Below are 23,848 nucleotides of genomic sequence, written 5' to 3'. Positions count from 1 at the left end.
AGATGTGGGGGCTGTGTTACAGTATAGAGGGGTACAGATTGAGGGAGAGTCAGGGGCTGTGTTACAGTATAGAGTGGTACAGATTGAGGGAGAGTTGGGGGCTCTGTTAAAGTATAGAGGGGTACAGACAGGGTGAGTTGTGAGCTCTGCTATAGTGAAGAAATACAGTAGGAAGGCCTTAGTAATGCTGTGCACATTCTACATATATTGCAGTTCACAGATTGCAGGGCAGGTGGCAGCGAAGGCTTAAAGAAGGACGTGATGCTGCAGGGAAGTTCATTTAACACTGTTAACATTGAGCTGTGCTGAGCTGCTGTGGGCTCTGATTTGGGTTTGGAATGTGGACCGACAGCAACCCGTTAGGGGAGCATTGATTAAATCTACCTTTACTTTACAAATCAAATAAAGTGAATCTAAATACACCCCATCATCTGTGCAGGAGTCTGCTTACGTATCATCACAATGAATGAACCAGCTGGACCTGTATCTTTGATGTACCTGCCTGTTTGGGAGTGCATAACCACACTGTAAGGCTGACACCAGAGATGTAAATAAGACTCCCATCGCATAGCTAGTTCGATCCATTCCTGATTTCACTATGAGTTCAATAAAACACACCTGAGATTGTTGCCTATACACTCAATCAAGCTTGCAGTAAAACCAGGAACGAGAGGCTGCTATGGAACAGGAGTCTTGTTTCCATCCATGACTGACTCCCTTGAATACATACTGTATATAAATAATGTGAGTGCCCATTCCAATCTGCTTAATCTGTGCCTCTGTCTGTTTTCCAGGGATTTAGTTTAATAATCCGTCTATCTGTGGCCGTGTAATCTCTGCGCAGCATCTCAGATGATACCTCCAATTTCTTCTACTTGCCAACATTTTTTTCCTCCTTTTCCTCCATTCGTTCAAGGTGCCAAAGCACAGTATGTTTTGTGGGTCCAGGCGGTTTACAAATAGGATTGCTTTGCCATAAATAGGATTGCTTTGGGATCACTTTAGGCAGCCAGTTTGGCTGTGGGCTTTCTTTAAAACAAAACGTGTTCCAGTTTTCAAATGGGCTCAGATTGGTTTATGTAATCTGGTATGTTTTTATACATAGTTTAATAGGGATGGCAACCAGTAGTGAACAGATGCGTTCCTTGGAATACAAACCAGGGACTCGTTTTGAAAATTGGTGCTAACCTGTTTTGAAAGTTTAGCTAAATTACCAAACCCTGCAATAATCAGTGACTGTGAAATATACACCCAGAGAGTGTCCACAGTTTGTGTACAAGCGCGAGGGGGCTACTTTTCCTGTACCCTGTCCTGTTCAACACCGGCCGGGCAGTACCGCCTCCAGACTCCACTCTAGTGTCTGAGTGAAGAAACTTTGTGGTGTTGCGCTTTGTCTCTGTTTCCACCCCGCCACTGGGATTGCTGTGCAAAGATCGGTTACAGGAATGTTCCTACCTGCAATGCCGTGCTGGTAGAGGCGGGGAAGCATACTATACAGCCTTGCTGTGCTGATTTCCAGGAAGCCTAACTGGAACAGAACGGAGATCCTGCTTGCAAGCTCTCGCCCGAGTACGACCCGTCTGGAGTTTGACACGCGTTGAAGCTGTCTGTCCTGCCAAGCACTGACTCGGCTCCGCTGCTGATAAGTGGATGACAAATACAATATTTATTTTGGCCACGGCGATAGATGGCTTTCGTGCAGACTGCTCTGTCTTGGGTTATGTGTAGTCCGTGTTTTCTGGGATCATGAAGCTGCCAGCCTCCTGAGTTTTATTAGTCGTAATAACACGGCAATTTACTGGTAGTGGAACCAGCCCGAACAGCAGAAGCGAATTATTCCAAGCAGCGCGACCCCAGATCCGATTCCGCCATCTCTCACAGTTTGCACGCTGGTAAGTGGTACCTGTGAAGTCTGGGTGCCTTTTTAAAAAACAAGTGTATTTCAATGGTTTGGTTTGTAGGTTACTCTCCTCGTTTTATTTATGTATTTACTTACTTACAAATAATACTGTTTTGCAAATGTCCGTTGTTTTTCTAGTTTTATTCCAAAACATAAACAGAAAAGCCGGACTTGTTAAGCTTTGCTGTGCAGTGTATGCATGTTCACAGCGCGGTGCGTTGCTTGCAGGATTGCTCGGGGTTTGTTTTGTTTGGGTTAATTGTTTCTAACATCACGTCCTGATTAAACAGGTAAGCAGTGTGCAAGATGGTATGTGCGGTGAAACTTCAGCACGCAATACCGGGTTACTGCGTGGGAGGGTTCGTAGCCTAAAGTTAGCAAATTAGAAATGACAAAACGACGGTTTTAAAAAATTAGATGCCGCAGAAATCTGTTTTTTACCCGCTTCTGAAAATTGCTATGTTGTTTTCGGCTACTTCTTTTTTTTTTTTTTTAACAAGGCCAGGATTGTGAATGCACTACACCGTATTGGAGGGAGCGCCGCCGGCTTCTGGGAAGCAGGAAAATCCGATGGAACCCCGAAAGGGAGGATAGGCCTAGACAGATTTATCTTTTTATTTATTTATTTAATAAAACCTGTGTTTTGTATCCATGTTTTTTTAAAACCATCCAATTTTTAACAGCTACGGAAATGGGCTATTTTTTGGGTTAGGGTATGATGTAGTTGGTTTCCTTACCCAGTGTGGAATACCACCGCATTCGCCTGAGATTTCTGTGCTAATAATAATAATAAAGAATATTAATGACCAGTTATACACTGCAATCAATAGCCCTCCGTTGTCCTGGATCATGCAATACATGCCAGTATTTAATACATCCTCATAGTAACTTCAGACGTGTAGCGCGTCGTGTATGTACGAGCAGCTGTGCACATGTATTGAGCTGAGGATGCGATCTGCAGCGGTGGTGTGGGAAATTGCGGTTTGTATTGTACATACTGTGCTACGACATTGAACTGCACCATATAAATATAAACCTGAAAAAAAAAAAAAAAAAATCATCGTCTTGGCCATTTTACTTGTAATGATGCATTTTCGCTTGTCAGGGTCTTGTTATGTGTGAGAATTAAACAAGCATGTATTTCATTTGAGTTGTGTTTATTATTATTAATAATAATAATAATAATAATAATAATAATAATAATGTAAATGACATGTTGAATATGTTATTGTGTAAGATTAGTGATTATATGTAGTGAGTTTGTTGCAGCCTGGTTTTCTTGTCCTTTGTGCAGCGAGTTTGCCAGCCCGCGGGGGTACTGTCCTGGGTGCTCTGGAAGTTTGTGAGTGCCCTGGGGTGAGATCAGTGGAACCATATCAAAGAGAGAGGCAGGGTGAAGTCAGGATCCCGGGAAGCAGCCAGGCCCGCTTGCTGTATTACAGCACTGCTTAACCCCTTCATTGCCAGTCACTGGAAAACTAATTTCAGAACACACCGTGCTCTGGCTTGAAGCAATTGGTATATGACTTTAGGAAGCAAATTTAGATGAGTGCTTCTTTAAGAATTGTGTTCCAGTTTTCAAATGGGCTCAGAGTGGTTTATGTAATCAGGTATATTTTTATACATATAGTAATAGGGATGGCATCCAGTAATGAACAGAGGTATTCCTTGCAGTACAAACCAGGGCTGATGAGATATTCCAGCATGGGATAGATCTTTCTTTTTTAGAGCGTGACTGATGCAGCCAAAACATCGGTATCATTCCAGTATTAAAGTAGCACACAGCAAGCAAGTGGAAAGATTGTAGTGATAACACATTTCCCCGAAGCTATTAGCATTAGAAATGTGCATGCTGCCACAAAGCAGACGTGATTGAACCTGTGTGAAGACGTACAATTTGACATGCAGACAGATGTCTCTCTCTATACCCGTGTTCTGATGCTCTTAAATATTGTGCTAAATAATCTAGTTTATTAACAATTCAAAAAGCGCCTCTGTAGATATGTAAATACAAGTTTTGCCTGTGGGCTGACACACTGAAAAGGTGCCTCTGCCTGCCTCCATTGTATTGCCCCCTCCCTCCCCCTGCTGACACACACAGATATACTTGCCCAGCAGGGATAATAAACAAAGTAGTGTTTTGGGACAGCAAAATATATAGCTTTCAAAATGTATAGCTTTCAATTCATTGCCTATTTTGTTTACTATAGTTACTATAGTTGCAGATTAACTGTAGCTTTAAGCTACAAAAATAACCGATATGTTTTCAGCAAATTGCTGTTTACATAGAAGATGTGGCTTGTGAATAACAGGATTGTGTGGCTCGGCGAATCCCAAGCTCTGAGTGTGACTGAATTCCTTATTTTATTTATTCCTTCTTAAAAGAAAGTCTGAAGCCACTGGCAGCTTAGCAACCCCAAAATATCAAGATGGTCAATAAGCTCTAGGTGTTCTCTGTTTGTTATTTTTTTGATGCACACCATATTCTCTACACAGGAGTGTATCTTGCTGTGATTGAGGTGTGAAGTAAGGGAGTATCACAATAGTTAAAATGAAAATCTGTTTTCATACTGTTTAAACTCTTCTAGCCTGGTGGAAATTTACCAGCAATTTTGGTCAGTACTAGAAAATGTGGATGATAGCTGCTGGAGCAGTGACCCCTTGAATTGTCAGTAATTAGTCCCTGAGCCTGCATGGGCAGTAAAACTGAAGTGGCTCTACATGACTGTCCAGTGCAGTCGCAGGCGGATATTGCACACAGCACCTCCTGTATGTTGTCAACTAGTATTGTGTGCCTGTCGCTTCGGTATTTTTGAGAATCTGGGTGCCCTGTGAGAGACTGCCTGTATCCTTCAGGATCTCTGCAGTCTTGCTCTCTGCCCCTACGCTTTCCTTTGCCTACTATTGCCGTAAAGTTAGCCGATCTGCTTGAGTGTTTTATGGGCCTGTCTGGTTTATGACGTTGTAAATTCTGCGCTGTCGTGTTGGAGTGGGTGTGCTGCCACCGGCCACGTGCCAGTGATATATCCGCAGCTCTGATTAAACCCTGAACTTTGACACTTCCCGGATCGAAATGTCTCTTGAGTGAAAATGCGTTAGAATTTGCGCCAGATTGCATGCTGTCACACTCAGAATTTGACAGCAGAATTTTATTAATAGTGGTCTGTGAGGCAGGGTGGGGTGGTGGTTAGAGCGGAGAAATTGGGAGGCAGAGCTGCCTTTTGGTTAGAGCTGAGTTTTAGAGTAGGTGAGGCCTAGTAGTTAGAAATGAGGGACTGGGAGGTACAGTTGTCTAGTGGTTAGAGCTGATGGATTTGGAGTGAGGCCTAGTTGTTAGAGCTTTTTGACAATGAGGAAGTGTGGCTCTGATTATCCAGAGGGAAATGTGCTTGATATTTGCCTTTACTGGTCTGTGTGTGCCTTACCAGTTAGAGCCGAGGGAGTGGAAAGCTTGCCTAGCATTTAATGCTAGTAATGGGCTTGGTGGTAGGATGGCCTGGTGTAGTAGTTTCTTCCTGCTGGTGGTCCCAGTGGGTTTGGAGGCTGGAAGAGCAGTGGCAGTGATCCCAGATGGAATCTAAGCCAACCTCGAACAGCTTGACGTGCAGACTGGGACTCTGGTACCAGTTCAGTAGAGCAGAATGCAATAAGCCTGTTTAATAGACATTCACAGTAGAAATGCTGTGGATTTGTTTTTCTTGCAAAGTACCCTTTGTGCTGTAAAGGCATAGGCGCTGCAGCTTTGTTGTAATAGAATTATCTCTTTCAGCCATGCTTAACCCTTTACCTGCTGGGCAGCCTTCCCAGAAAGCATGGCCAGATTCCAGAGCTTTGCTTTTAGTTCCATATGCTGTGTGTTGTTTTTTTTTTTGTACAGCATATTCTTTTCTTAAGTAAAAACAACCATCAGTTGTCAAATATAACAAAGGTGATTAATTTAAAGTGATTAATTTTTTGCTATGAAAACACCCTGAAAACATATAATGCTGCCATGTTAGAATTGGCAAACGTTTTCAGATTTTGTTAAATTTTTTATGATATACTTTTCAGGAAGGCTTGTTGGTTTAAGAATTCCTTGGGGTTTTGGTCCTACAGTGAGAATAAGTAATGCCTGATTTTTTTTTTAAAAACTGCTGTTCTATACTGTTGAACAGTCTTTGCCTGAGTTCTCGTGATTGTTTAGCTCATAGTGGATTGGATATCTTTGATGAAATATTGCATGTACTGTAAAGGTTATAAGAAGTTCAACATACTGTGAGGGGAGGTCAGACTCTCCATATCTACTGTAGAACGTCATCTACATTCCTTGCATGATGTCCGAACAGGTTAGAATTGAAGAAACAGTCCACATTGTTGAGGTTACCAGCATCTACCTCCCCTACAGTACTAGCAGCATGCGTGATAGTTAGATTTTGATTTGTTTAATGAAGGCTGTGTCTCAGGAACTGCTTCGTCCAGCATTGATAATTAGTTCCAAGCAGGGATTTGACCATGCAGTGCATTCTATATGACTTGTATTACAGTAAAGCATCTATTTTTATGCTTGTACTTGTATACGAGGCATTTCGTGGCTTATGGTGTGATTCTAGAAATGCTGGTCTGCATCTGTGTGAGGTGACTGTAGCCTCTAGCATGGCGAATCCAGTACCTTAAGTCATCTGGAGCTTAACAGATACACAGTGGGCCTTGTAGGTTTGATTTGGGCAAAATCATGCTGTAAGCTATAACAGTAGAGTACCATGCTATTAAAGATGAAGAGCGTTTGAGGTAAAGATGCTGGGAGCCGTACCATCGTGCCACATACAGTGACGGTGAAACAGAATACATCTTTGGGTAGAACGTAATGTACTGAAGCAGGAATCTGAAGTGTGTGTGTGTGGTGTTAACGGTTCCAAACTTCTAGAACATCGTAGTGTTCCGGAACGGTGAGATCAGTAGATGAGGTAAGGCTTCAGGCAACACAGCAGCATTGCACAGTCTTCAAAAACAAACCCGTCTTGTTATCTGCAGTGCTCGAGAATCCAGCTAGCTTAATTGTACCACATGCTAATCACCTGAAGCTGCCTGCACTGCACTGTAACTAATGTTGCATATTCAGCTGTGTTTTTTTTATTATTGCTCCTTATAAGGGTTAGCAGCAGGCTCCCAGTCTGCACACACGCGAGCCACCACTACCCTTCCTCATTAGCCAGATGAAACAAACAGCTTCATTAGGGAGGAAGTGTGCTGCTTTCTTTCCTGGAGATGCACTGCACAGGCTGTTTCTCTCTCGGGACGGATGCTTTCTGTCAGCATGATTTAACCAGCTGCAGGCAGTCCTCCTGTCTCCTTTTTGCAGTGAATCAAACTCAGGCTTTATTGCCTCTTTTATTGGATGTAGCTTTATGTTCAGTCTGTGTTTCCCTGTCGGGGCAAAACTGGGTTTTATTTCATTGGTGTAGTCTCGGTGGTGTCTTCAGCAGACAGCGGTGGCTTAGGCATAGATGCTAACTGCTCACAGTTACTACAGGGCTTAGTATGGACCTCTCTGACTGTTTCCCTCTTGTACAGCTGAAGAGCTGCTGGACAGAGTGGCTAAACTGATCTCAGTCTGCAGGAAATACTGTATCCTCTTAAACCAAGAGATGTACGTAATACAGCTTTATAGGAGGTGGATAAAGCAGCCCCAACTAAAGCTGCATTTGGAAACTGTTCTCTGTGATGCTCTTCTAAAGGTTGTCATCCTCGCTCTCTCTCTAAGCAAGTTCATTCAGATCTCTGCAAGGATGGTTTACTTAAGCAGTTGAGAGTCTTTAAACTGCAGTCTCAGTAAAGACTTTTTCTTTACTGCTGGTAGAAGCACTGTTTTAGTTTTGGTTGTCTGCATGTACTGTACCAGCTCAAGACAGCTCTGAACCTAATCGAAAGGCATTCTTTCTCAACATTGAAAACTGGCTTTGCTGCACTCGCAGTGTGAGTTAAAAATTTAAGAGCCATTGGGATGTAGTTAAGATGATACATTATTTGTTTCAAAGCAGTAATAAACACACAGTACTGTGCATCATTTGCAATGGCTTGTTTGCATCAGTAAATCAGCACGCTAATTAGAGGTAGTATCTGCATTACTGTTTTTATAAGATGAAGCATTTTTTTATCCTGGATTCCCTGTGGTTGTAGTTGGGGGGTACATTGAGGTCAGAGAGGGAGTTGATGACTTGCTGCAGATTACAATCACTGTTTGTGCAGATCCATTCTGCATGTGGAGTCTTAGTTGGTCACTCAGGGTTGGGCAATTCCAGCCCTCCTCCCTCCTGGTGTTTATTCCAACTGACCAATAAAGCTTCTAATCGGCACTTAATTGGTCCAATTAAGTAATTTAGGATACAGTTGGAACAAAAACCAGGAGGGACACCGGCCTTCAAGGACCAGAATTGCCCACCCCTACTCTATGGAATTTGACTGTTGTCTGTATACAATAAAATAATAACTAAACTATTGGAGTCGCGCCATCAGTACCGCCATGCTCTTGCTGTAGCACAGTTTAATAGCACTATTTTAAATGGTACAGAAACACATGCACAGGCATGAATAAAACAGTGGAGCTGACTCAGAGTTTCCTTCTCAACTGTAATGCTTATAATGTGCTTTTGTGGTTCTTTTGTATCAATAGAGATGCTGTGTTTTGGTTACTTTTGTTGTGTTTACAGTGTGGTGATGAAGGGACAAATGATAGGGCATGCCAGGGGAGAAGTGTGTGCTGTAGCACGATGAAACTTGGCAGGCAGCAGCTGTATTCCATTGGGACAGCTGACCCTCTGCAGTCCTGCAGTGAGCTGTGCTGTACAGTAGCAGTACTCTGCCTATATGCTTGTTGTGTGGAGAAGCAGGGACTTCAGGTTGGGCCACCATGGGGAGCAGAGAGACGGAATCTGAACTGCAATGCAGGGGCTGGCTGTGGACCAGCCGGTCCACTACACACACGACAGCAGACGTTGAGACTCGATCGTGAGACTGCCCCACTGTGCCTGCTTGAATGAGTCATAACAATTAGAATGATTGAATCAGCATTTAACACTACCTCTTGATGGATGGTAAAATATGTTGTTAATGTGTATATATATATATATATATATATATATATATATATATATATATATATATATATATATATATATATAGCATAAACTGGCCAGTTCTCTCTATAGCCACCCTGGATGGACATTAACCCTTGCATCTCTGTGCCTCACTGTTATCATTGGCAGTGTCTGTTTCTGTCTGCTGATCCCTTTAAAACTAGTTATTCCTTGCTGTCATTCATCTGTACAGTAGATGCAGGGAGTGCATCTTGCCTCTTTGTTCTGGACAGACTAGGAGAAACGAAGGTGGTTTTGGTTACCCTACACGCTCCCAGTGGTCGGTCTTGCAGCTCCTGTCCTCGAGATTGCTAAGCTGTTCATACAGCTGTATTGTAGTTAATGTGCTTGGTCCCCTGAGGTGCAGGGCAGAGTCCAAGCTCATTCCATCTATTTTGTGAGAGCTGGACTTTTCAACTAAAAGCCACTGCTTGAGTTTCCAGGTCGATGCTGTCTGCAGCAACTGCATGTTTTATAGCCTTCCCCTAATTGCTGTACTGCAGAACCCTCCATTTCAGACGCCTCCTTCTCCAAATCCCAGCTACTTGAAGGTATTTATAGCACAACTACCGTACTACCCTCATTTTGAATCTCTGATGCAAGGCTGCAGCTACTGTCTGTCCCACACCTGCACTCTCTGGCTGTGTGCTCTAACACTGTCTCTGATTTATCATGCTGATTCACTCCTCCAGTCCCTGGCTCTACTAACGATTCTGCTTTTTTATTTTTTGGGCTCTTAGCTATATTGAATGTAAAGCTGACTACATGCAGAAAACTAATCAGATTCAAAAGATTCTATGCACTTGTACCGCTGTCTCAGTTTACAGTGCTCCTTTTGTATTTCCTGCCTGACTTGTCCGATTTTGACAATGTGGAATTAGTAAAGGGCCCTTATGCAGTGGAATATAGAACCTGTACAATTCACTGTCGGCATGGCCGAACTGTGTGTTATCAAAACGTTAAACAGTAAGGGAGCTCTGTGAGGGGGCAATTCTTTTCACCCCATAATAGGACTCCATGCATACCCTTATAAAAGTGTACCATAGTAAAAACACAGCAAAGTGTAATAAAACATGGTGACGGGTAACGAGTTAAGGTAATGCATATGAATAAACATGACAAACCAAGGTAAAATGTGGTAAATAGTGTAACTATGGGAAAAGCATAAGAAAACTGTTAAAATACCGTGGTCAATTTTATAAGGGTATCGATTGACTCAATTTGAATGCCACACTTCTCTCTGCAGCCGTCATCTTCCAACTCCCCCCAGATGGGTCACCAGCCTCATGTGGGCAGATCTGCACTTGCCTTAAATGGGACGTGTGCAGTGCATTAAACGCGGGACGCAGTGGTCCTTGATTTCCCAGGAATACTGATCAGGCCACTTGGAGCCCATTATCATGACCATAAATCTTTGCTGCCGCCCACCTACAGAAATTAACCGCTAACTGGCCTTCAACACTGTATAGTACTGTATATCTTATAGTAGATCAAGCTCTTTTTGAATATCATTCCCCCCACAATAAAGTTTCCACACCCTGCAGGATACTATAAACTCGCCTCCCACTCTCTGTGATTTTCGCTGCTTTAAAAGCTTACATTTGCTGCTGTAGCAAATGCGGTACTGTGCAGAGCATCGGTTTCCAAGTGCCTGTTTGCTAGACGTGCAAAGCGAAAGCCTCAACTCAGCTTGAATTGTGTTTGCAAGTGTTCCTCTCTGACACTGCAGTGGGGTTGGTAAATAGAGAGGACCGCCCTCAGATAAAAACAAGTTTGAAAAGTTTTTAGGAGCTGGTGTGCAGTTAAGTATACTGTTTAGGTATGCTTTATTATTATTATCATTATTATTGCAACGGCCAGGCAGGTTCCAGGGATTTGAGTAATCGGGGTGGGGGGCAGACTGCTATCCCTAAAGTGATTGACTGAAATGAATTATTACTGGATGAGCAAGTCCTGTGTGAGTCTGTTGGTTTACTAATAAGAGTTATCCTTGTCACTGTAGAGGAAAAGCATGTGCCTGATTTGCTCTGTCTTGGTTCATGACCTTTTTTAAATAGGCTAATACACAGCTCTGAAACCCAGGACTGGGTGCAGGACCAGTGGGGTTTTTCAAACCCTGTTCAACAGTGCCGCTTCTTTTTCTGATGAATCCCTGGGACCTTCTATTGCTTTTTTCTGTCAATCATTCAACCAAGTGTCCTATGGTTGTACCTCCAGATTCACAGTTCACAGTTTTACTATTGCACTAGAACAGTAGGGCACACCCTCAATCTGCGGGTGGATGGTTCTGCTTGACCTGAAAAACCACATTGCTGGGTGAGCACAGCGGGTGTTTCCAGCCCCCCTGCTGCTCGGCTCCTCAGCCTTGGGGTGTATCTGAGGTGAGCTCAGCAGGGCTGAAGGGTACATGTGGTGCGCTCGTTCAGACAGGTTTCCATGGAAACGAGATCTGAATCAACACCAGCCTTATCTGACATGCCACCTCTCCTAGATGGGAGTTAGAACTGCAGTGTTGGAAATCTGGCACGTGTAAAAAGTGCCAGGGGAGGAAAATGGAAAGAAATATGGGGGGGGGGGGGGGGGGGGGGTAAAGATGATGTAATCAAAATTGGGGCTTGTGTCTTTATATTTGAGAGGTGGAATGCGGTTGCCTTATATTTCTTTAAAACTAGCACACATGACATCATGTTTTATTGCAGCTGATGATGAGTGTGATTAGGAAACATGAACGGAATGGAATTCTAGCGATTGCTGTCATTCCATTAACCCACGACTTCCCAGTTTCACAGCAGACGCACTTGGCTTCTTTCATTTTCCTGTTGTATTCAGCTGTTCACCATGGGGCTCTACAGACCTCTAGTGCTTAGATTGTTTAAATCGGGGCACTTTGTGTGCCAAGGGTAGGAAAAGGAAATGTCCAACAGGGCATTTGTGAGCCTCTGTTAGTGTGTATCTGTCTGAATGTCACAGAGGTCCTGCTTTAAAACTATGAAGGTTAATTAGATCAAATTGATTGATCTGTTGTGTGTCATAATTCTGCAACTCTCATCTGTGTCCCTGTCTAAGCAGCAGACAGTATGCAGGAGAGAGAGCGAGAGAGCAAGAGAGAGACTTTACCAGTAGTTATCCTAGAATAGACTGCAGAGAGAAAGCTAATGTATTGACCCACAGCACCGCCCAAACCGCTGAGAAGCAGTAACCCAGTTTGTTGCAGTACATGATTCTGAAAGGAAAGCAGAATACATTTGTGTATGTGGTGTCAGGGCTGTGCCTAAGCTAGGCTGGATTTTATCTTCTACACCCATAACGTGCAGATCCTAGCAGAGTCTGTTAGAGCAGCCAGGCTGAGGCAGTCTGGGGTTGATCAATACCTAGCCTCCCTCATAGTGCTCGTATACTGGGGCTTGTTGTTGTGGGATCCTTGGGGAGGTCTGTGTGTCTGTCTGGGATCTCCTTTTCAAACTACGTGGCATTCCTAGGGAAGCTTGCCGGTCTGGTAAATATGTTTTTTTTCAGGATTTTGCTGTAAATGGGCAACACCTATTATAATTTATAAGTCTAGTCGCATGATACTGTACCTTGGCACACGTATGTTAATGACACTGCCAATAACATCCTTATATTAACTTTAGTACATTTGTTTTTGTATTGGGAGGTTATACTAGTATATATATATATTACAGTAAAGTAACAGAAGTTGTGTGAGCAAGCTGGAGAAATATATGTAAGGGAAATACAGTACAGCATGTGTGTTCAACGCAAGAAATCTAATCAACAGTCTCATAAAGGTAATCTCTTCCAGGATCTACAGCACAAGAGACGCACATGTTGAAAGATTCCTCTCGCAGGATCGTAATTGGCACCCAGCTGGAGTTCAGATTGAATTAAAGCATCTTGTGACTTTGAAAGCTGTTGAAGCTGTGTCTGTTCTATCTGTTCAGTTGCTGTGTCGGGGGGATTGTCAGTGTCCTGTGTGGTCTCTGCTCTCAAGGAGCTGTTCTGTTTGGCCTGAAGGCTGAGAGACCCGTGCCTCTGTGTGTGCTGCTGCTGCTCTCCTGCGCTGGGACTTTCTGCCTCCTGACAGACTCTGCAGCTCACTGTGTAGCCCGGGGAACTGACAAAATCTAGAACTTGGCTTTGTGAGGAGGGACAGCCTCCCTCATGCACGCAACATGTGTCTCCTAATTAACCAGTAACCTAAAAATATAATCCGCTTGCAGTGTGTTCGTAAACCCTTGTAAAATCTCCACCTTTGCAGCTATCCCCTGGTTTAACTACCAAAACAAAATATGTGGTTCTCAATTGTTATGTAAACTGCAGAACCCACATACAGTAAATGACAATGCACTTTTACTTGTGGAAAATATAAACATCGCCATTGCAGGTATGGAAATAAAACTCCTACTGCATAACAGTTTCACCCATTCCAGGTTTTAATACAAGCTTGATTAGCCACAGTTTATGGGTAACAAGCTGAGGAGTGTCCATTTAAGCTCATAGCAAAACCAGGAACGGATTCAACAACTGTGCAATGAGCCTTATTTCCATCCCTACTGCTGTACTATACAGCATTCATCCTATTGCGTTTTGAGATCTGTATTTCATCTCTTTCTGCTCTCTGTCTGCTCCTTCAGGCACTTCTCCCTGTGAGGCTCTGACTGGATGGATAGGATGAAGATAATCAAGCGTCGCCTGTCAATGTCTCTGCGCAGCGCCCGTCCTGTTGACGACTCGCTGTCCGAGCTGGCAGAGCAGATCACTCTGGACGAGCCCAACGGTGCCCACGACAACGGTAAGAACCACAACACCCCCCAAAATCCATACAGTACAAACCATCTGTGCTCACCGCTGCCTGAATGCTAACCATTGCAACCACCAGCCAGGGAAAAGCATGTCAAGGGTGTAATGTCCCATAGAGTTTAAAACAAATAATTGTTTTATCATATCATCTCTCTGTGAGGTTAAGATTTTTCCTTTTTTTTTCTTTTTTGTTTTATTCCTTGAACTACAGCAGGTCTTAAAGATTGCATTATATAACCTCCAGCCGCTGCAAGTTTTAACAGAAGAGCGGGTGATGGGTTAAAGGGATGTAAACAAGCTGGAAAGCCAATAGAATCTGGTTTCACTACAACACACGGACCTAAGGGTAGCAAACTCACCAGCCATCTTATATTATTATTATTATAATAGTGATGATTGAATGTTGCGGTACCCTTCAGCTTCAAGCTGTTTTGTGCTTCACTCTGGACAGTCGCAGACCTTTATGCTGGCCCTGTGTCCATGAATCAGTCAGTGCATAATAATTGCACGGATCTTGCTGTCCCAAGGTTTTCTTCCCTCTTGTCTACGTGCCACGAATAACATCTTGAGTTTTCTATCGCTGCAATGTCAGGTTTGTCACGCATGTGCAGTCAGTACATCTGCAGTATTCCTGGCAAGTTCCCATTCATTTGAGGAACTCAGACCTGTACTTGAGCAATGCAAGGGAGAGCGGAGGGGATGGGCGTCTGGGGTGAGCAATGCAGGGGAGAGTGGAGGGGATGGGCGTCTGGGGTGAGCCATGCAAGGGAAAGTGGAGGGGATGGGCGTGCATGGGGTGAGCAATGCAGGGGAGAGTGGAGGGGATGGGCGTGCGTGGGGTGAGCAATGCAAGGGAGAGTGGAGGGGATGGGCGTGCATGGGGTGAGCAATGCAGGGGAGAGTGGAGGGGATGGGCGTGCGTGGGGTGAGCAATGCAAGGGAGAGTGGAGGGGATGGGCGTGCGTGGGGTGAGCAATGAGGGAGATGGAGGGGATGTGCGTGGGGTGAGCAATGCAAGGGAGAGTGGAGGGGATGGGCGTGCATGGGGTGAGCAATGCAGGGGAGAGTGGAGGGGATGGGCATGCGTGTGGTGAGCAATGCAGGGGAGAGTGGAGGGGATGGGCGTCTGGGGTGAGCAATGCAAGGGAGAGCGGAGTGGAGGGTATGGGCGTTCGTGAGGTGAGCAGAGGCAAGTCTCATGATTCTGTAGGAATTCTGTAGCAAGAGCTGTGTCTCTTCCTTTTGGGAATGGGTCCCTTTCTGGAAGGAGAAATGAGTTTTAGTAACACTGAAGTTCTGATTTCTGCTCAGCTGAGATGTTATGGTCTGCCCTCTAGTGTATAAGTGTCTGGACAGCTGAGCAGTGGGAAGGTTCCCAATGGGAAAACAAAACATGCTCATGCAGTGATTGTATACATACAGGATAAAGGAAGTCCAAGGAGATTTCAGTGACACATATAAACAAAGGCGACGCTTTGCCCAATGTGTTGGCATCTTTTCTTTCCTTTTTTTCTGTGACAGTCGCCTGCCCCCCATGTATTGTGGGGTTAAATCAGAGGTATCTTAAAGTCTACTATTAAAAATGTTAAAAGATTACACTTGCATCAATGCGCAATCAGTAGCGTGAGGCACTAGTGGTACACTAGGGCCGTTCCATGAAATCATGTGTTGCCTGGGGAAGATTATAAATACCAGGCAACTGGCAAACAGGGTTCGGTGATGAAACATCTTTGGATAAACTCATCGTCACAGAAATCTTGCCATTTTGTCTGGTTTTATGAAGGTGTAACAGACATACTGTTTTCATGGAAAAAGACCAGCATATGTCCTCTTCGGTAAGCTGTGAACATCAGACATCAAAATAAGACCCCTAATGCATAGCAGTTTACCCATTCCAGGTTTTACTGCGTGCTTGATTAGCCACAGTGTACAGGTAACAAGCTTGGGTGCATCTTTTATTAAACTCTGTGAAACCAGGAGTGGATCAAGCTGCAATGCAATGGGAGTCTTATTTCCACCCCTGAACATATATAACTAGCAAGGAAGACCTTTGACTTAGTAGAGTGCCCTGGCATTGTGGTGGTTAAGAGACACTTAGATTAACATTTTTTTACATTTTTTTTTATTGTTTGAATTCTAAAAAAACTATCTGAAAAACTTCCCAATGTGTTTTTTTTTTTTTTTTTTTTTTTTTTTTTTTTTACAACTTGGTTGTTATTTGCTAAAGGAGTCAAGGTCCATGACAAACAGCCCCATAGATGTTCTTTGATCTCGGTGACTTCATTCTCTGTTCATGTTCTGAATGGTGGTTAAAGGGTAATGTGCCGCTGTGTGGTTTGTGTGTTTGTTCCTTAGTTCTAATGTAACTTTGTAGTTTAGTTATTGTACAGCACTTTTTAGTGATGTGTGTTTAGGCATTTCTTTGATGTGCCTTTCTGTTTTTGAAGGGGTTAACTGCAGCCACATATACTGGAGTTTCGCTTCTTTAGTTTCGCACAATAAGTATTTAAAGCTCTACTAGTAGGTGCAGAGTACAGTGTAACAATTTGTCAGATTAGACCAATTTTGACAAGGAGTCTTTCTCGGTGTCATTTAATTTCTTGTTGGAGTTTTCTAATGAGACAAGCAGTCAAATAAGGATTAGTCTTTGGTTTGAGTGTCCAGTCTGTCTGCTTGCTAACCTAAATATGTCCACTAAAGCACTTGCTGTTAGCTTCAGTTTTGTGTCAGTCACACAGCACGTTTCCCTAGGTCATCAGCATCGCATGGTTCCATTGCCTGTCACCATGGATTACTGGTATAACTGGTATAGCAGGGATGGAAATAAGACTCTTATTGCATAGCAGTTTCACCCATTGGAGGTTTTACTATGAGCTTGAATAGCCACAGTGTATAGGTGCTGTAGCAAGCTCAGGTGTGTTTTATTCAACTCATAGTAAAACCAGGAATGGACCAAACTGCTGTGCAATGGGAGTATTCTATCCATCCCTGGTATTGCCACATTCTGTTCGGGCCACGTCTTCCTCCTGTAACCCTGGCTGTTGTGCTTTCGTTGAGTTTGGTTTCAGTGTTGCTTGTCTATGTGATTCAGGGCTGGTGGTGTGGGGGCGGGGACTCCATCTTGATTTGAACCTGGATCCCTTGGCCAAAAAGACCCCTTCCTGTATAATTGGAGCCCCCAGTGTTAAAAGAGCCATTACAGGCCTAGAAAGCCTTCAGTACATGTTTGTATTTTATTTGTTTGTGTTGGATTTTTTCTCTCTCTCTCTCCTCTCTCTCTCTCGTATTCCTGGCCATGCCCCCCTCTTGAGCAGAGCCGATGGTTCGTGTGGCGCACCCCCACGCCTCTCACAGCGCCCCCTCTTTCCTGCGGCAGTACGCTGGCTCACTGGGGCGCGCAGCCCTGCTTAGGGACCCGGGATCCGGCCGGCTGGGCGAGCGGCCCTACCTCTCCCTCGAAAGGACAAGCTCGCTCGGTGAATCTCTTTCTCTCCTTCTTTTCTCTTTTATATGCAGGGCTTGAAACTCCCACAAACCCTGGGCCCAGTCCTGGGTTTAAGAATTTTACTTTGTTTTAGGTACTGTATTGAAATGACCAGCTGGAAACTGGAAATAAGACTCCTATTGCATAGCAGTTTCACCCATTCCAGGTTTTACCAAGAGCTTCATTAGCCACAGTGTATAGGTAATATGTTCAGGTGTGTCTTGTTAGATTCATAGAGAAACCAGGACTGGATCAAACTGCTATGCAATTGTAGTCTTATTTCCATTCCTGTCTCAGGAGTTTGAACAGTCAGTCTCACCTGAGTGTGTAGTTTGCCAATAGGAGTTGTTCTCTCTCCTGATTTGTTTTAATGTATTTCATTTAGTTGTGAAACCCAGGGCAGGGTGCAGCAGGCCAGGGCTAATTAGTTTCAAGCTGTGTATATGCATGGTGAAAGTCGCTTTGTGTCTATCTTTTACCCGCATGCACACAACACTGTTTATCAAATGGGACACATTTATCACCATTGAGACAAAGAATAGTATTAGTTGCACTTTGGTCTAAAGACCTGAACACATCTAGCCATTGTCCCTGTTTCTGTATGCTGAATATCCATGGAATACGCTGTTTACAATACTATAAAATGGCAATTGAATCTACTGAATAATTGACAGTGACTGCACCCTGAACATTACAGTACAGTGTTACTGAAGTGAACAGCTAGTTAATCCATCTCACCAGTCTATGGAATTTTTAGTTGATTAGCTTTATTGTGAATGTCCCGTTGTCAAGCAGGGTGTCCATTGCTGTGTGCTTGCACTGCTGAAGTACAGTTCATTAGAGTAATTGCATGCTGTGGCCCTCACTGCCTTGCACGCTGTGCCAATTCTCGCTGCTGCGTTCACGCTCACTGCTCTCCGCTTCCATTCTTGCAAGAGCAGTGATGGTTTGGTGTGTGTGTGTGTGTGTGTGTGTGCATGTGTGTGGTAGTGCGACTTACAGTACCTGACATTTATATTTTGTGCTTTTATTTTATTTATTATTATTTATTTATTTATTTATTTTAATTGTGCACCATGTCACAGTGGTTTGAGTAACCCAAAATCACAATCCCAAAGCTTTGAACAAGGCCAGGAAATCTTGCTTATTTCCATACAGTCAGGGCTGAGGTCAGAGATGTAGCTCAGAGATGTGCCCATGTGGTGCAAGGATTTATTTTTTGTCCAAAAACAAACCTGGTTTTCAAATGAAGCATGAAGATGCAGTACATTGTCTACAAAAGCCTAGGTCTTAATTTTTAGAAATAATTTTTCTTTTTGAATTTTTCTCTCTCCATTTATATCAACATAATCCTCATCAAAAGCCTGTTTACCTAAAATGGCCACAGACTCTGAAAGCTTTGGGTGCAGCAGTGTTTACCAGGCACCGGGCAGTGTCGTACTGGTAAGGTGACAAAGGGCAAGGCAGTGGGGCAGGTGGGTGGGTGATGCAGGCTGCTGATTATAGCTTGGTAATGCTGTGACAGAGCTGCGGGTGCAAGCGGAGCGCTCAGTCTGGTTTGGAGTCTGTGATGGGGTTACATTGCCCTCTAGAGGTTACTGTTAGCAACACCAGTTGTATGACTATGAATTCGGATGTAGAGACACTGCAGTTTGTGTTGGATGTATTTTGGGTTTGCTGTGGTTTTGTTTTCTTCTTGACATGCAGCACCATGTCACAACACCTTAGCAGTGGTGGTAAAGCAGGCCTTTCCACTCCTGTTCAAAATAGTTTAATTGAACCAGTTCAACACCCATCCAGACCCTGAAGTAGTTAGTTGATTGATTAGCTAATTTGACCTGGAGTGGAATGGGCCTCCAGTACTGTGATTGGACAACCTGGTCTTAAAGAAAAAACTTCCGCTCAAGTAGACCAGAGTTCTAGGTCTGTGGTTGGTGATTTTATGATGGTGCGTCATCTTTTGAAGCGTGTGCAAAACAAAGAGCTTTGCAACTCGTTTTGATGACTCATTTAGAAAGCTTGTTTCAAAAACAGTTGGCTTAATTGTCCTGTTTTGTATCTTGCTCCACACCACCTGCAGTTAATGAATGCCTTGAAACTTTTGAGGTGAGGAAATTGAATCACAGATCACCTTTACTGTAGTTCTGAACCACTGTAATAATTCAAAGTCTTCCTGTGACTTTATAGTTTCGAGCAGGCGTTGAACCACAGACCTGTCAGGGTAAAGCTGGTGTAGTGGTTCAAGAGGAAGGATGACACAGGAGAATGGGTTAGAATCCCCTCGCTATAGGAGTCTGTGGATAATGCTTTAATTGATTGCGTACTTAAGAGAGTCGTACAGCACTGGGTTATCCTAATTAACCATGAAGATTAGGGCTGTGTTGCAAATAAAAACACAAGTACAACATCAAGTCAGGCAGATTTAGTAAAGAGAGTCACTTTCACAGTAATGGCCCTATTTTATTAAAAGTACGACATTGTCAAATAAATCTCCAGTTGGGTCGCATGCAGGCTGCCTAAGCAAACGATCTTGTGCTTCGAGTGTGTGATCAGGAAGTCTTATTTCATTTGTGTTTGGTAAATATCATTACTTATTTCTAGTAGCAACAAGGCTGCTTCTTTGGGGTTTCTAGTATGACAAAGTCTGTAGGAAAGTTTTTTTTATACACAGTGGCTGGTGTGTTGGAGCAAGGGATGCTATTGTGATCCAGGTGATTGCTGTGAACGCTGTATTGATTTTATTTTTTCTTAAAGTGCGTGTGTTGCAGAACCTGAACCTTGGTTATTAGTTAACGAGATTATTAATCAATAGAGAGTAGGTATCGAAGGCTATCCTCTTGAAACAGCTCATCAAAGCATGCAGGAAGACCTCTGGACAGCAAGGTACAATTCCCATCTTTTTGTCCATATTAGTGATGAAGGTATCTGTTTACTGTTGATTCGAATTTGATTTATCTTTGGCTGTCCACTGTAAAATGCTCGTCCAGATATATGTCTAGTAAATTATTATAAAGTTGTTTTATGTATTGAATGTATTTTCTTGTCATCTTCTATAGTAATATTACATAGTTGAATAATCCAGGAAATAAATCCAGTGTATTGCTGTATTGGACTAACACTGTGCAAACTTGAAGATCACATGGCTTCCGTGTTGGAACCCATACTGAAGACATGAGAAGATAAGACGGAGTAGAGTACTTAAAGGGTTAAGAGCGACTGGAGTGAACTGCCTGTCATATGAAGCATACTTACATCTCATCCACCTCCTGGGTGCTGAATGGGCGTGTGGGATTGAGAACATGCATTTAGTTTGTTTTGTGTGACCAGAATGCTGCAGCTGCTTGCCTCTACCTGCTGAGGGTGCTGCAGAGCTGGCGCTGTCAGCCAGGCAGACATGGTGCTTATTAAGAGGAAGTAAGCCCCTTATGCTGTATCATTTTAACATTTGTTTCCAGCGGAATTAAGTTAGGATTAGTACTGCTAAATCGCTGCAGAGCGGAGGAGACGCTAATCAGACTCGCTCTGTGCTGAGGACATCCGTGGAGATTTATTATAGAGCTGCTGGAAAATGGGATCATCGCACAAAGAGCCACTTGTTCTGGCGGAATGGAGTAGGCGTGATGCTCTTAACTGGTCTCGCTGACTCCCCGCCCTCAATCCCTACTGGAACTTCAGAGACAGCCTCCAGCACCACAGGCATTCACATACGCTGCACTGCAAGCTGCTAGTCATTTTACCACTCATTACTGAAGCATACAGGAAGCCGTCCTGCTCAGACAGGTCCTCCATGTGGTCTTAAACTTCCAAACCGGAGTTTCTGTGTGACCAAGGTTCTACTGGGACTGTATCATAAAGTCCTTGAGTATAAAACTGGAATTACTAAAAAAAGCATGCAGATTAGAAATGTGACGCGGCTGCGCTCCCTCCCCTGACACCCTCTGAGATTCCTGAAGCTCCCGCCAGCACCCCTGCTAATTTGATTTGTAGTGTATTAGAGCAGAGTAGCAAGAGAAAGAGGCAGGCTCTGGTCTCTGTGCTGGGTGATCTGGAACAGATGGCTGTCCCTCAATCTCTTCCTTCAGATGGGATGTCTTCTTTATTTTTTTAAGTCTTGCTTGGGGGTTTGCAATGCATGTGGCAGTAACAAACAGATTGAAGCTTGCACACAGGGAAACCCAGTCAGCTCCTGGATGGTTTACAAAAGATCTTGCACTGCAGTCGTTTACGCTCTAGTCTATTGATTTCCAGTAACTGGACACCATGGTAGCGCAGTAACTTGCCCCTGTGTGAGTTGTTGTGCTGTGCTGTTAAGCTCGGTCATGGCTGAGTTCATTGATTGGTATTGCTGCTCCAGCGCAGTGGAAACTCTCTCCCCTCCAGAGCTGAATCCAGCTGATGGAATCTCCTCTTTCGGAATGGGCCTCCTGGTTGGAGGAGAGTCATCACAGTAGTTTTACCTGGAGGGGGTTCCTGACTGTAATGAGGCTGGCGAGGGACAGAAAGGTGCAAACACACACACACACACACACACACACACATACACGCTCTGCAAACTGTAGTTCAGGCCCCTTGCTTGGCTAATGCAACTAATTGTGTCCGTGGGAGCAGGGCAGCTGTGTCTCTGCCTTTTGATAAGCCAGTCCACCGCCGCTAGGTCTGGACTAGACTGCCAGTAGGGGAGTGAAGGAGAAAAGGACAGGAGCCGTGCAGTCTGTAAAGTCTTGTTTCTTTTGGTATACCTGCTTCCTTACATCCCTGACTCCCTCCTCCGCTTCTTCCTGTCTCCCCCTCTGTTGTTGCCTGAAGCTTCTCCTTGTTGTTCTGTCTGCCTGACTGTGAGTTTGCAGAAGGCGGCGAGTGTTTCAGGGTAATTGTTGCACAGGTTTCACACGTAAGTATCCCAGCCTCCGAGTTCCTCTAGCACGCTACAGACTCCAGTAATCGCTGCTGGTAAATATTTGCAATAACTGACAGTTCTGCTCTAGATTAATTGTGCCAATACACGCCAGTTCTGCGTGCAGAGTCCCAGCCATCAGTGACTAAAGGCTGGAACTTAAGCATTTGATTTTGAAGTGCTTCATTAAAAAATGCCTCATGGATCGATTTGATGGCATCCAAAATAAAGCGAATACAATTTAATGAGCCTCTTTTTAAGCCACTTTTTAACCACTCCTCTGTAGTGTTTTCAGGAAAACGCTGCATGGGGGAGAATGTCGGATTTGGGTATGAAATTGTCATTTAAAATATGAAAATACTGCATGAAGGCATGCAAGTCAGCATTGCATTACACCCTCTTTGCAAGGCAGCCCTTTCACACTGCATTCCATTGCATTACACCCCCTTTGCAAGGCAGCCCTTTCACACTGCATTCCATTGCATTACACCCCCTTTGCAAGGCAGCCCTTTCACTGCATTCCATTGCATTACACCCCCTTTGCAAGGCAGCCCTTTCACACTGCATTCCATTGCATTACACCCCCTTTGCAAGGCAGCCCTTTCACACTGCATTCCATTGCATTACACCCCCTTTGCAAGGCAGCCCTTTCACACTGCATTCCATTGCATTACACCCCCTTTGCAAGGCAGCCCTTTCACACTGCATTCCATTGCATTACACCCCCTTTGCAAGGCAGCCCTTTCACACTGCATTCACGTTGCACTTTCATTCTCGCTACAAGGCGCAATGCAACTGGCAAGGTCTTGTAGGTGTGGTTCCTTATTATAGCGTTATAAAGGGGCAACTGTATACGCAGAAAAATCACTTGGTGCATTACAATTCCACACTTTGTCATCTTCACTCTGTCGCCACTTAGCTGTGTCATTGAAATCTGGGGAACAGCAACAGATTTAAACTGTTACGAACACATCGATCGGAAAGCAGTTTCAATAAATCAGCGAGCTGTGAACACCACCACAAATAAGTCAACTCATAGTCACCTTTTTGTTGTGCTTGTTTTAATTTGTTTTGCTTTGTGCCGTTAACTGGCAAGAAAAACAGTAACCCACTGTGCTCTGTTTGGTCAATGAAGAGTATTGAAAGCTACTGTAATTGCTGTATAGTTAACTGTTAATGACACTGTCTGTGCGTGGTGCTACCCTAAGAAACCTCTGTGCACTGTACCATGTTCGTTTCCAGATCGTGCGATCCCCAAGTAATACAGCAACCATAATAGAATTATGAACCCATTTCTCTCAGCAGAAATAAACTTTGAATGGGGGAGGAGACAGTGTCTCTCAAGGGGCATGCAAATTAGATCTCGCATCGAGTCATTCATCACCCATTACATCACGCTAACATGCGGAACACTGCACATAGAAGAGAATTAATGGCATGTCATACTCTCTCAGATGAATTAGGTACATGTTTCTATTACAGTTGGCTGAATGAGTGTTTTTAGTTATACGTGGCGAGTGATCTGTTAAATGTCTGAGTTTGCAGTCTTCTTTACTTTGTCTGGGAAAGTATTAAGTCAAGTAATGCTAACATAATACAGCTGGCTTTAGAAGTACTGTTCGATTTGAAGCTCTGAATAAAGGGAGCTCACTGTGTTT

General features: G+C 43.8%; 1 protein-coding gene across 5 annotated transcripts in view; it reads left to right on the top strand.

Annotated features, from left to right (window-relative positions):
- Positions 1-1,388: 1,388 nt before the first annotated feature.
- Positions 1,389-23,848, top strand: part of LOC121328258 (cyclin-dependent kinase 16-like) — a 43,353-nt gene continuing 20,893 nt past the window's right edge. For 2 of the 5 annotated variants that reach the window (XM_041272839.1, XM_041272836.1), the window contains exons 1-3: positions 1,390-1,892; positions 13,647-13,804; positions 17,127-17,288. In XM_041272839.1, the coding sequence (XP_041128773.1) occupies positions 13,675-13,804; positions 17,127-17,288 (292 nt within the window). In that variant the 5' untranslated portion in view covers positions 1,390-1,892; positions 13,647-13,674. Of the gene's footprint in view, positions 1,893-9,455; positions 9,564-13,646; positions 13,805-17,126; positions 17,289-23,848 lie in introns of all 5 variants that reach the window. The other 3 variants (XM_041272837.1, XM_041272840.1, XM_041272842.1) reach the window with 3 other exon arrangements.

This window comes from Polyodon spathula, chromosome 16 (assembly GCF_017654505.1).
Source record: "Polyodon spathula isolate WHYD16114869_AA chromosome 16, ASM1765450v1, whole genome shotgun sequence".
NCBI lineage: Eukaryota > Metazoa > Chordata > Actinopteri > Acipenseriformes > Polyodontidae > Polyodon > Polyodon spathula.
Note: the sequence above shows the minus strand (reverse complement) of the source record. Positions and strands in the feature narration are given on the sequence as shown.